Below are 13669 nucleotides of genomic sequence, written 5' to 3'. Positions count from 1 at the left end.
CAATTACACCTTTAACTGTTTGAAGCAGTAATACAGTAATTTTGATAAAAATTATGGCATGCTCCATTGGTTCTCTAGGGAAGAATCACCCTGTATGTAATAAGGTGCCATACAGAGAAGACTCCTACGGCGGCACTTGGAATGCCTACAGCTTTGTACTGTAGATAGGGACTAAGTGGGCCTGTTTAAAGGCTCCAGCATCTGCATATGGCCTTAGGGTTTAGATGTTTAGGTATAAAGCCATGCAGTGTTTTCCAGGGAGAGAGGCTGAGTGTGTTTTATTATGTATTATTTTGGAGTTTGTGCTTTTCCATAGTCATAGTATTATTTTATGAAGGAGGTGTGCCAGCAAAAAGCGTGTGATTTGCAAAAGACTATTTAAATAGGTAAGTAAATTAATACTATTACTAAAAACAGGTAGGATTGGACTTTTAGCAGTAGAACATAACAAATACATAGTTGAGCAATAATAAAATATATCTGAACGTCAGTAACTTTTTGTATTTTTTTTTTTTCCATAGTTCAGACAAGGCTTTCTTAAACTCTTCTGCTTGAGGTGCTGGAGAATCCGAACAATGGCTGATGGGAGAAAAAAGCTTGTTGGAGCCACAGTAAAAATGTGTAACGCTGGTAATAGACCAAAGAAGAGAGTAATTTTCAGCTCATCCTCTGTCAGTTCCATAGTGGCAACTGGTGAAACTGACACTAAGCAGTCATTTGAAATGACACAAAACATTTATGGTACTAATGTTAAAATAATCTATGTACAGCCTCTAGAGTTACCAGATGTGCTGCACTAAAATATAACAAAAACATTAGATTTAGCAAATTGTTAGGCTTCGTTCACACATGTCGGATTTGTCAGAGGCGGAATCTCGGATTTCTGCACTTTTGTAAAGTGGCTCTCCACTTAAATGTATAGATTAAAAAAAATCTGATTAATACCACAAGCTGATTCTTCATTTATTTACCATTAAGACAGCAACAATCCAGTTTAGAGTCTTCACGGAGACAGTTTGGTTGCTAGGCTTTTATACGGGGGTTGCACAGCAATTAGTATTAATATCAAGAGCCAACAAGGACAGGAAAAGTACAAAAACACCATTGCAACAGCACTCTGTGGTCGCCAAGACCACCGAGTGTACTGATCGAATTTAAAAATACATTACTGCTATGTTCGCTTTAGCAAGTATTTTCATAAAATTTAGATGGGTCCCTATACTAAATGTTATAACTGCACAACAGGAGACTCAACTCTCTCTTGGGCCTAGGCCTACTAAATGTATTCAGGGTAAGTAGGAACCAGCTTTATTCTTTATTTATTTATTATTTTTTTTAATTCTTTAATTTTCCGTTTTTCAACACACAAATATAATGGTGCAGACAAATGCAGCACTGACATCGGCCCACAGGCCAGTATATGGAATTACAAGGAGTGCAAAGAACACAAAGAATAACAACGTACAGCTGAAATCAATAATGATAAAGAAACTCTGGTATGCACCCTGAACCCGCAGCCATGCATAATAACCCGTAAGAGAACAGGAAAGCGTTAAAGAGAAAGAGAGGGGACAGAAAGGAAAGAGGAAGGAGAAAGAACTGACCTGACACAATGGGTCTAGGGATTATGCTCAAGAGGCCATGATGGTCCTATACTCCCCAGATGATTGAAACCTAATGTAATGATAGGGGTAGGGAAACGGACAAGTGAGCCCTAATCTACCCGCCACTCTGTCCCTGCCTACTTGCAACGACCCACCCTAGGCGACGGGGTACAACTGGGCGGCGGTCCCTACGCTCAGTAAGTGCACGAGACAAACATACAAGGGAATATAAAGCAAAGGGAAAGGGGCAGTTGCCCACGGCAACACCGTGAGCAACAGAGTGGTGAACGAGCCAAGTCAAACCAGGAGAGCACGAGGTACCAAACGCAGAGCAGAAGAGTAGTCAGAAAGCCTGGGTCAGTATGGAGCAGGATCAAATAGTTAGGAGCTGTAGCTGGGCCAGGAAAGCACACGGAAAGAATCACAAGCAAGGAGGAACAGGAAAGGCAGGTATAAATAGACAGAGGGCGGGAGCTAGCTGAGTCTGGCCAGGCTGTGATAGGCTCTCCCACTCCTAAGCCTGCCATCCTGAGTGGTGGAAGCTGGAGTCAGTCTCAGAGAGATAGACTCAGGTGAAGACTGATTACCTATGGAAGTTAACCTCGAAGCTGTGCCTGGCAGATCCTTTACAGCTAATCCATACACGCCATGGGCAAAGAACACAAAGAATAACAACGTACAGCTGAAATCAATAATGATAAAGAAACTCTGGTATGCAGAGGCGTAGCTAGGTTCTCCAGCACCCGGGGCAAAGATTCAGTTTGGCGCCCGCCCCCCCCAACCCCTCTTTCCCGACATTTCCTTCCCCCTCACCGTGTTTGTTTTCTCTACCAATCAATGACGTGTCATTTCTTTTCCACATTTCTTTTTATCTAACGCGAGCATAAAAACATTTGTACATTTTACAAGCAATATGGTTCTATACACAACACCAGAACCAAGCTCAGTTCATATATACAGCACCAGAACCAAGCTCAGTACATATATACAGCACCAGCACAAATACAGGTCAATTTAGTGCAACCCCTGCTGTACGGGTTTGTACGGCGTAAAACTACAGCTCCCAGCATGGCCCGAACAATAGTAAGGATATGCTGGGAGTTGCTGTTTCACAAAAAATAAATCCTATCATAATCATCTCACTGCAGATCATACAGTGCCTACAGTACTGATTAGAGGCAGAATAAACATTTACATTAAGTGACTCACCGGTGACGTCTCAGATTCTAGTTCTTTTTCTCCATCCGGTCCAGACGTCTATGGTGGCTTCTCCCGGTCACAGCCCATTTCTGAAGTTTGCCGCTCACGTCTTCAGCTTCTCACTTTTCCAACATTTCTGCACCTATAAATAAAGATAAAGTTATCATTATACCACACACTACTCCCCTAAATATAATAGCGCCATACACTGCACCTCTAATTATAATAGCACCATACACCGTGTCCCACACACACACACTGTGCCCCCTGTAGATAGTGCCTGCCATAGAGCCCCCTGTAGATAGTGCCCCCATAGAGCCCACCCCTGTATATAGGATCCCACAAATAACTCCCCCTATAGTGCTCTACAGATAGCCCACCCCTGTATAAAGCCCCCTGTAGATATAGCCCAGCCCTGTATATAGTGCTCTACGTATAGCCCAACCCTGTATATAGCCTCCTGTAGATATAACCCACCTCTGTATATAGTGCTCCACAGATAGCCCAACCCTGTATGTAGCCCCCTGTAGATATCGCCCACCCCTGTATATAGTGCTCCACATATAGTCCACCCCTGTATATAGTGCTCCACATATAGTCCACCCCTGTATATAGTGTTTCACAGATAGCCCACCCCTGTATATAGCCCCCCTGTACATATAGTCCACCCCAGTATATAGTGCTCCACAGATAGCCCACCCCTGTATATAATATATACAGGGGTGGGCTATCTGTGGAGCACTATATACAGGGGTGGACTATATGTACAGGGGGGCTATATACAGGGGTGGGCTTTCTGTGGAGCACTATAGGGGGAGCCATTTGTGGGATACTATCTACAGGGGTGGGCTATATCTACAGGGGTGGGCTATATCTACAAGGGTGGGCTGTATCCAGGGGTGGGCTATATCCAGGGGTGGGCTATATCCAGGGGTGGGCTATATCTACAGGGGGGCTATATACTATATAGCCCCCCTGTAGCTATAGCCCACCCCTGTATATGGTGCTCCATAGATAGCCCCCTGTAGATAAACACCCCCCCATAGACAAAGTCCCCTTGTAGATAAAGCCCCCCCCCGTGTAGACAAAGTCCCCCCCCCCGTAGATAAAGTCCACCCCCCACAGATAAAGCCCCCCCCCGTAGATAAAGCCGCCCCCCCCGTGTAGACAAAGTCCTCCCCATAGATAAATTCCCCCCGTAGATAAAGTCCCCCTTGTAGATAAAGCCCCCCCCCATGTAGACAAAGTCCCCCCTCCATAGATAAAGTCCACCCCCCGTAGATAAAGTCCCCCTTGTAGATACAGCCACACACTATTATTACAATTAAAAAAATAAAAAAAAACTATTCAAACTCACCTTAATCCCGCTCCCACGCCGTCCGGCAGCCATGGAGTCCTGCTCTCTTCTGCGCAGGTCTCCTGGGGGTTGAATGCAGCATCTATGAAAGGCGCTGATTGGCTGGGCAGGATGACTTTCCCTCTCACTCAGCGCCTTTCATCGACGGAAGCTTCACTGGTACAAAAGGTACCAGTCGCTTCCCCGATGCAAAAGCGCTGAATAGCCGGGCACGGAACGTGCCCGGTCATTCATTGCTTCTAATTGTACCTGTGTCCTATAGACACAAGTACAATTATAGTGCAGGAGGAGGTGGCGCTGGTGCCCCCCTCTAAGTTGCGCCCGGGGCACATGCCCCGCCTGCCCCCCCCTAGCTACGCCGCTGTGGTATGCACCCTGAACCCGCGTCATAGTGAACAAGCGATCCTTATGTTCCGTAGTGAATGTTAGACCCAAGTCCCTTTCCCAGCTAAGCAAGTAGAAAGGTGTGGACAGGTTGGATGGAGAGGTCAGGAGAGCATAAAGTCTGGACAACGAGTGATGTACCATGCCTGAGACCGTGCAAAGGAGTTTGAAAGGGGAACTATCTCGTGAGTATGCCGATGAGCTAGGTAGGGACGCGAGGAAGTGTCTCAACTAGGTGACCTGCCATGTAGTAAATGAGATAGGGTCAGACAAAGACTCCAACTGTGCACTAGTCATCCACGTCTCATCCTGCATAAAGTGTGCGGCACGTCCCTTACCAGCCCTCAACCAGAGCTGGAAGGGGCCCCCTTCCTGCCCCGGTGGGAATGCAGGATTGCCCAAAATTGGAATCCCTTTGGGAGGGAGACGGAGAAATCTCTTTCCTAGGAAAGAGCCGTGACACGACCGCCAGGGTGGGCATGATAGTCGGGTGCATCCGCGCCGACAGGGGAACGTGATTGCCCAACCAAGGTAAGGCCTGCAATGGGACTTCAAGAAAGGCCTGTTCCATGGACACCCACTATTTAATCTCAGTGTGCCTAAACCAGTCGAAAATTCGTGTCAAGTGGGAGGCCTGATGGTAGGAAACAAAGTCCGGGAGACCAATGCCACCCTCACACTTAGCACGAAAAAGCATGGATCGGGCAATACGCGCAGCTTTCCCCACCCATATGAACTTGTGGAGTAGGGACAGCAGAGCTTGAAAGAATGGGCGTGGGATGTGTATCGGCAGCGCCTGGAAGAGATACAAGATCCGTGGCAAAATATTCATTTTAAATATGGCACACCTACTAAACCAGGTAAAGGTGCCCGACGTCCAAGAATCCAAATTGCTCTTTACACGTTGAAGAAGCAGAGGGTAGTTCACCGAATAAAGGCGAGAAAGATCACTGGGAAGCCGGACCCCCAAATATTTAAGCAAATCTCTAGCTCATTTAAAGGAGAAGGACTCAGACAGATCATCCACCAGGGTCTGCGGCAACAAGATATTAAGAGCCTCCGACTTCTGGTAGTTGATCTTGAAGTTGGACAATTACGAGTATCTACTCAACTCTGCCAGCAGGTTGGGCAAGGAGATCCTGGGAGCAGTGAGAAAAAAGAGCAGGTCATCCGCATAAGCAGCAACCTTATGGGACAGACCTCCCAAAGCTACACCCACTATATCTGGATTGGAGCGAATATGGCACAAAAAGGGTTCCAAACATAAAATGAAAATTAAAGGGGACAACGGACAGCCTTGCCTTGTACCATTAGAGATAGCAAGTGAGGAGGAGAAGTGCCCGTTGACCTTAACCTGGGCCGATGGGGAAGAGTAGAGACCCGAAATCCATTTCATATGTGCGCCCAGTTCCACATACCGCAAAGTAGCCAGCATAAAATCCCAATTGACTCTGTCGAAGGCCTTCTCCGCATCCGTCGACAGACAGCAAGTGGGAAGGGCCGAGACAGCTGCTTGATACATTAGGTTAATTGCCCGAGTGGTATTATCTCGTGCTTCCCTTAGGGGCATGAAGCCCACCTGGTCGTTATGTATCACAGTATGTAGTAGTGGGGACATCCTATGGGCCAGAATCTTAGCAAACATCTTTATATCAAAGTTTAACAGAGAAATGGGGCGATAATTTTGGCACATGGATGGGTCCTTCCCCTCTTTGGGTATCACCGTGATGTGGGCCCTCAACGTGTCTTGAGGAAGGGAACTCCCCTCTGTGAGTGAATTGAAGGTGTGTAGGGAATGGGGCGAGAGGAGATCTGAGCAGGTCTTATAATATTGTAAAGGTAGTCCATCCGGGCCCGATGCCCTCCCCGCTGGCGAGTACTTCAGTGCCCAAGACAACTCCTCCAATGAAATAGGAACCTCCAGGGCAGTAATAGCCTCCTGAGGGATACATTTCATCCCCGAGGACAGGAGATACGTCTCAATCTTCTCCAAGTGGCTACCGCTATCCGGAGAAGAAGGTGCCCGAAGGAGATTATAAAGAGAGTGGTAATAGGCACGGAAGGCTTCCGAGATGTCTTGTGGGAGCTGCAGGCGTCTATTGTGTGAGCTTAAACCATGGGGGATATAGGTGTGAGAACGTGTTTTCCTAAGTGCCCGCGCCAGGGTCCTACCAGGTTTGTTACTGAATTCGTAAAAGTGCCGCCTGCATTTAACTAAGGAGGCCCTAGCTGTAAAGGATTTGCCAGACACAGTGTAATGACAGGGATAGGGAAACAGACAAGTGAGCCCTAATCTACCCGCCACTCAGTCCCTGCCTACTTGCAAGGACCCGCCCTAGGCGACGGGGTACAACTGGGCGACGGTCCCTACACTCAGTAAGTGCACGACAGACAACCAAACAAGGAAACACAGAACAAGGGAAACGGGGCAGTTGCCCACGGCAACACCGTGAGCATCAAGAGTAGTAAACGAGCCGAGTCAAACCAGGAGAGTACGAGGTGCCAAACGCAGAGCAGGAGAGTAGTGAACAAGCCGAGTCAAACCAGGAGTGTACGAGGTACCAAACGCAGAGCAGAAGAGTAGTCAGTAAGCCAGGGTCAATACGAAGCAGGGACAAGTAGTTCAAGAAGCTGCAGCAGGGCCAGGAAACCAACAGAGAAGAATCACAAGCAAGGAGGAACAGGAAAGGCAGGTATAAATAGACAGAGGGCAGGAGCTAGCTCCGTCTGGCCAGGCTGTGATAGGCTCTCCCACTCCTAAGTCTGCCATCCTGAGTGGTGGAAGATGGAGTCAGTCTCACAGACATAGAAGCAGGTGCAGACTAATTACCTATGGGCGTGGATACAGAAGCTGTGCCTGTGTCGATCTGCTACCACTCAGGCTGGTAGGCTGAGGAGTGGGAGAACCTATCACAGCCTGGCCAGACGGTTCTAGCTCCCGCCCTTGGTCTATTTATACCTTCATTTGCTGCTTGTCCTTTGCCTGTGATTCTCTTGCTTCCTGGCTCTGCTGTTCCTGCTAGTATCATTGACCTCTGCTTCATATTGAACTTGCTTGACTGACTATTCTCCTGCTCTGCTTTTGCTACCGCGTACTTTCCTGGTTTGACTCGGCTCGTCCACTACTCTTGTTGCTCACAGTGTTGCCGTGGGCAACTGCCACACTTCCCTTTGCTTCTGTGTACCCTTGTCTTGTTTTGTCTGTCTTGCAAATATTGAGCATAGGGACCGTCGCCCAGTTGTACGCCGTCGCCTAAGACAGGCTGTGCAAGTAGGCAGGGACTGAGTGGTGGGTAGATTAGGGCTCACCTGTCCGTCTCCCTACCCCGACATTACACTAGCCTTGGAAAGAAAGAGCGAATGGACCTGCCCTCTCAACTGGCCCAGCTCCTCCCCAACACAACCCGGTCCTGAGAAAACTTATGGGACTGTTCCAACCTGTGTATACGGGACAATAAGTCTAGGAGGTGTGCCGTACGCTCCTTCTTTAGTTTGGAACCAATACGAATGAAGGTACCCCGCACTACACATTTATGTGCCTAACAAATGCAAAAAGGGTCAACCCCCGGCAAAGCATTTGTGGCAAAGTACTCCACCAGATCCCTGCGAATGTCCGATACCACCATCGAATCCTGTAAGAGCGATTCATTCAAGCGCCAATGCCAGGAGCGAGGGCGGACCATTGGGAGAGAGAGGGTAAGAGTAATAAGAGCATGGTCAGAAAATTTAATATCGTCAATGGAGATGTGAGGCTGGGAAGATGTGAATGGCGTAGAAAAAAGTTGTCTATACGGGAATATGAGTTGTGGGGAGCCGAAAAGAACGTGTAGTCTTTGGCCAAGGGATGCAGGAGCCGCCACGTATCAATGAGTTGATGCTCATGCAACAGCCGACGTATACGACAGTGAGCTGGCCTGGATAAAGAGGAATGCCCTCGTGAGGAATCGAATGCGGGATCTAAGGTGGCATTCAAACCCCCCCCACCAATATTAGAGTGCCTTCCAGAAAGTCATCCAACGCCACCAGAACCCTTTCCAGGAAGGCGACTTGACCAGTGTTAGGGAGATAGTACGATGCCAGTGTGTACAAAGTGTTATCCAACTTATCCTTCACGAAGAGGTACCGACCCGCTCCATCTGTGCGAGTCTCCACATGTTCCCAATGGAGAGAGCGTGAAATCAGGATGGTGACCCCCTTAGTCATGGAATCAAGGGACACACTATGATACAACTCTGTATAATCTGTGAGTTTCGGTATGCAGTCAGCCCGAAAGTGAGACTCCTGCAGAAATGCCACTTGCGCTTTTCTCTTCAACAGAAGATGGAGAATGGAGGACCTCTTTTCCGGGATATTCAGACCCTGTGCATTCAGGGAGACAATGGTTATGTCATGATAGGAGATGGAGGAGAAGACAGAGGTGGGAAGGGGGAGAAAGAAAGAAAAAGAAAAGCCCCTGTACAGGGACAGAAGTACCGGAGCTGCAGAAGAACACAGTCCCTCTAATAGCGGAGTGCAAAACCCCTCAACAACTCGACATGAGCTATGTCGTCCTTAGATGGAAATATACCCTCCGAACACGACACAGCAACACGGAACCCTAATGGGGAACGAAGAAAGGCAGCGATCCGACAAACATTTCCTCAAAAATACAGCAATAAACTAGAAATCACAAATTGAGCTCAGTGAAACGCTGGACTCACCCGGTTAACTACCGCAGAAACCTACCCTCCCCCGCTTGACTAAACAGTTGAACATCCCCCACTGGAGAAATCCCCAGACCTGTATCCTGTACAAATGTCCCCTATAAAAACACCATCAACGCCGTCTTCTGCAACTCTTGAAGAACCCTGCGAAAAAAGGGGGTAAGTGAAAATAACGTTCAACTATAACCTGTGTCCCTGTGAAAGGCACTAGGTTAGACAAGGATGTAGTAGATCAGTCTCTGCGTGGGGATCGCCGACCTGAGGGCCGAATCTCATCTGGCCCGACTCCAGAGCGAGGTGGGAGTGGATGAACAAAATCAGGATATAGGCCTCCTCTAATAAAGAGCGGAGCCGGGGGCTGTGTCCAGATCTCCAAAAGCCAGAAGGCCTCCTCTAGGTCAATCCGGAGACCGAACTGCAAACGATTGCCCCTGTCTGCGAAGTATGATGTGGAAGGGGTGGCCCCATCTGTAAGTAGCTCCCGCCGCTTTGGTCGCCTCCAGCAAGGGGCGGACAATCCTGCACATGGAAAGGGTCAGGAAACATCCGGCAAGATCTCGGAACCATTGAAGGGAACGGCCCCCTTCTCCCAAGCTCTCTGGGCAATATCCTCTTTTTTTTTGTAGAAATGTACTCTACATATGACGTTCCGCGGCGGTTACCATCTCTAGCCCTAGGGCCCGCCAGTCTGTGCACCCTGTCCATCTCAAGTGGTTTGTTCAGGAGCTTATTAAAGATATGCATCACTGCATCATATAGGTCATCCGGGGGCACAGATTACAATTTACATCTCAGTTTCAAGTTGTTCCGTCTCCCCGTTTTCGACATCATCAAGGTGTAGGTGACCAGGGTCTGGGAAAGGACCGAGATGTCCATGGAGGATATGGAGTTCTGGCGCTCCAATGTATCCACCCTTGCGGTCAAAGCACGCACCTCCTGTGAAACAGCGCCAATGGCCTGGTCATGCTTCTCCTCCAGCCGTGCGAGGCGCAGATCTAGATCGGATTTGTTGGGCAGCACCCTCACCATATCCCCAAGTTCCACTAGGGTCCGTTCCATTGAGAGCGGGGGACCCGGAGAAGGGGCTGACTGGTGTTCCCCTGACCCCGCTTAAAATTGCAGGTGTCCCCTGACTCAACAGCATCCAGTCCTGCGGTCCTCACCCTGCCTTGGTACTGACTGTGGCTGGATGGGGGGAAAGTCCTCTACCAGGACCGGAGGAGCCGACCCCGGTGAGTCCTCAGAACACTGACCTCTCTCCTGTGTCTCCATGACAGATCTGGGAACAGCTGTCGGTCCTCGCCTTTCCCGAGCAGGGAGGCGGCGAGTGTCCACGTGGCGGCAGGGTCTGGCTGCGGCCTGCAGGAGGGATGGAGGCGCGCCGCGCGAGGTTCCGTCCAGCGTGGACCGAAGATACCTGCCGATGGACAAGGTGCCAGGAGTGACCGTGAGGTTCTTGCGACTTCTCCCCTTCGTTATCATATGCTGAAGTCAGGTAAGTAAGCCCTTTTGGGCAATTGTCTGTGCGGTGAGTCCGGAGCTCCAGTGATATGCGTCCTCACACCGCCATGCCTAAGCCACGCCCCCCAGAACCAGCTTTATTCTATACTAAATAAAACTAGCTTCGGATAGATCTAAGGCGTTCACGACCAAGATGGAGGCAGTCATCGCCCAAAAATGTACAATGCAAAAAAACTTAGCTTGTTAGCACTTCCTACCATAGTAAAATAAATGGGCAGGGGCTAATCTACTGTGACTGCTCTGCAAAGCAAAGAAACACAAAGATGCAACAGCATCCTGCAGATGCTAACGTATATGCAAATATGTGCTATTTTTATTATTTTATACTGCACTACTATGTTTACTATACTTATATATGTGAAGTTCTTAGCGCACATTTTGATCAAATTGCGTGAGCCCACTTGCCACGACAAGGCGACATCCTTTAAGTGGGTCCCTAATGTAAAATCTGTGGGTGCCCCAATTTAAAATCTATATAGTACATTTGGTGGTCTTGGTGCTTACAGAGTTCCTTTGCAACGGTATTGTTTGCAGTCACACAGCGTTCGTGCACCTGCACATTTATGTCATTTTGTTAGGGTTGGTAAAAGTAGGCTTGGCAATTGGTACCACCCTTTATTGCAAAATATGGTAAAGGGCTACCTGGGAATCAGAGCATATTTTAAGAAATATGGCTGTGAATTATGGGTATTCCAGCGTGACTGCAGTGTATAATAGCTTTAATCCAATCTTCATGCACAACACTAGTCATTAGATGATGGGTCACTCGTGTAAGTCACAACTGTTGGACTGGATGTTGTGCATTGTTTATATACTGCCATGTAGTTTAGAGTAGCGGGACCCGACACAAAATTTGCAATGTTATTGGTATCTTTTTCCCCCAAAAAATAAATTACACAGTGTTTGTGAATATAGCGAGAAACCTGCCTATAAAAAGTTATGTAGTCATATCGATATGGAATTAGGACCAGTCATGCCTATTTGCAGTAGTATGTATCTAAAAAAAAAAGGGCTTTTTTTTTTTTGTTTTAACTTTCTGAAGCTGAGTGAACTTTATTACAAATGTAGACACCACAAAATAACATGAAATCACACACACACACACACACACTATAAAGATATTCAATATGTATTAAAGTAACCCTCTGGTCTTAACCATCTTTTGAGATCTACATGATTGAGCTGGTTGAGGTCTACATGGTTCTAATGAATTTGGTTCTGCGATCTAATGTTGTGCCATGAGAATCAATGGACATTTTATGTGTATGCAATATTCTGACGTGTCACCAGGAAATGCGGAAGGTGGTTGAAACTGGAGGGTCAATTTAAGGTAAAAAAAATATTAACATCTTCACGCGCTGCTCCGCAACTGTACGTCCTGCAGAGGGTTTGCTTCCCGCATCAGGACGTACAGTTACGGAGTAGTTCCCGTTGCACTGTCCTGACAGACAGCGTCCGGGAACCGGGAGGTCCCCGACAGCGGACACTCCAGTCTTGCCGGTCAGCGGACCATCGCCACTGATTTCGGCAATTAACCCCATAAATGCGGCGACAGATTGCGTTCGCCACATTTAAAGGGTTTGAAGCACATCGGCAGCCCCAAAAAGTGATTGTGGGGGCTGCCGATGATTGTCGTGGCAATCGGAGGCCAGACAATGACCTCCGGGTTGCCATGTACGGCAGCCTCGGAGGAGCAGCCTCTGGCCGGTCCTCCAAGGTTTCCTGTCAGAGTGACTGTCACGTCACAATGACAGTTAGCCCTCATTCACACGACAGGGTTTCCCGGCCGGGTGACGGCCGTTCATAAAACGGCTGTCACACTGTTGCAGTAGGAACAATAGACCTCTAATGGGGCTATTCACACAACCGATTTTTTTGGACGGCCCGGAAAACTGGCCGTCAAAAAATGGGACATGCCCTATTTTCGGCCGTTTACCCAGCCGCCCGGCTCCCATAGAAGTCTATGGGGCCGGGTAATACACGTGACGGCCGTGCCTTCTGTCGCTCGCTCTCCTCACAGTGCAGAGTGCATGTGAGGAGGAGGAGGAGGGTCATTTTTTTGCTCCCTGTAGGAGTCGGAATCCCCAATCCCCAGCCGGGGATTCCGCTACTGGAGAAGTGAGTGACTACACTGTCCATATATGGACACAGCGACGTCACTCACTTGTGAAGCGGAATCCCCGACCCTGTGGTCAGGGATTCCGCTACAGGAGAAGTGAGTGACTACACTGTCCATATATGGATATTGAAGTCAGTGACTTCTCCTGGAAGGGGGGGGGGTGCAACCTACATGGGGCTGGGTGGAATTACCTACAGGGGTCTGGGTGGCATTACCTACAGGGGTCTGGGTGGCATTACATACAGGGGTCTGGGTGGCATTACATACAGGGGGCTGGGTGGCATTACCTGCAGAGGGCTGGCTGGCATTACATACAGGGGGCTGGCATTACATACAGGGGGCTGGCATTACATACAGGGGGCTGGGTGGCATTACCTACCAGGGGGCTGGGTGGCATTACCTACCAGGGGGGCTATGGCATTATCTACAGAGGGCTGTGTGTGGCAACAAATTTAAATGAAATTCATCAGGTTTTAAAACGGACAGGGAAAAAAACGGATGCAAAACGGGTCAAAATCGGCCGTTAAAAACGGCAACACGGCCCGGAACGGAATTGGAACAGATGCAAAACGGCCGGGAAAAACGGCGGTTTTTATCGGCCGACACTCGGACCCTGTCGTATGAATAAGGCCTTAGCCCTTATTCACACGACAAGGTTTCCCGGCCGGGTGATGGCCGTTCATAAAACGGCCGTCACCCGGCTGCTGTAGGAACAATAGACCCCTAATGGGGCTATTCACACGAACGATTTTTTGACGGCCCGGGAAACCTGGCCGTCAAA

The 13669-nt window shown here is 48.6% G+C and overlaps 2 protein-coding genes across 3 annotated transcripts in view; both read left to right on the top strand.

Moving 5' to 3' along the window:
* The window catches only part of OPN3 (opsin 3), an 89765-nt gene extending 88834 nt beyond the window's left edge, over window positions 1-931 (top strand). For both annotated transcript variants that reach the window (XM_075825665.1, XM_075825664.1), the window contains one exon: window positions 522-931. In XM_075825665.1, coding sequence (XP_075681780.1) covers window positions 522-800 — 279 coding nt within the window. In that variant the 3' untranslated portion in view covers window positions 801-931. The remainder of the gene's footprint in view (window positions 1-521) is intronic.
* Window positions 1-13669, top strand: part of ACO1 (aconitase 1) — a 254019-nt gene that overhangs the window by 88831 nt on the left and 151519 nt on the right. The gene's annotated exons all lie outside the window — the stretch shown is intronic.

The sequence above is a fragment of the Rhinoderma darwinii genome, chromosome 1, assembly GCF_050947455.1.
Source record: "Rhinoderma darwinii isolate aRhiDar2 chromosome 1, aRhiDar2.hap1, whole genome shotgun sequence".
Taxonomy (NCBI): domain Eukaryota; kingdom Metazoa; phylum Chordata; class Amphibia; order Anura; family Rhinodermatidae; genus Rhinoderma; species Rhinoderma darwinii.
The sequence above is the reverse complement of the archived record's forward strand: the minus strand, read 5'-3'. Positions and strand labels throughout refer to the sequence as shown.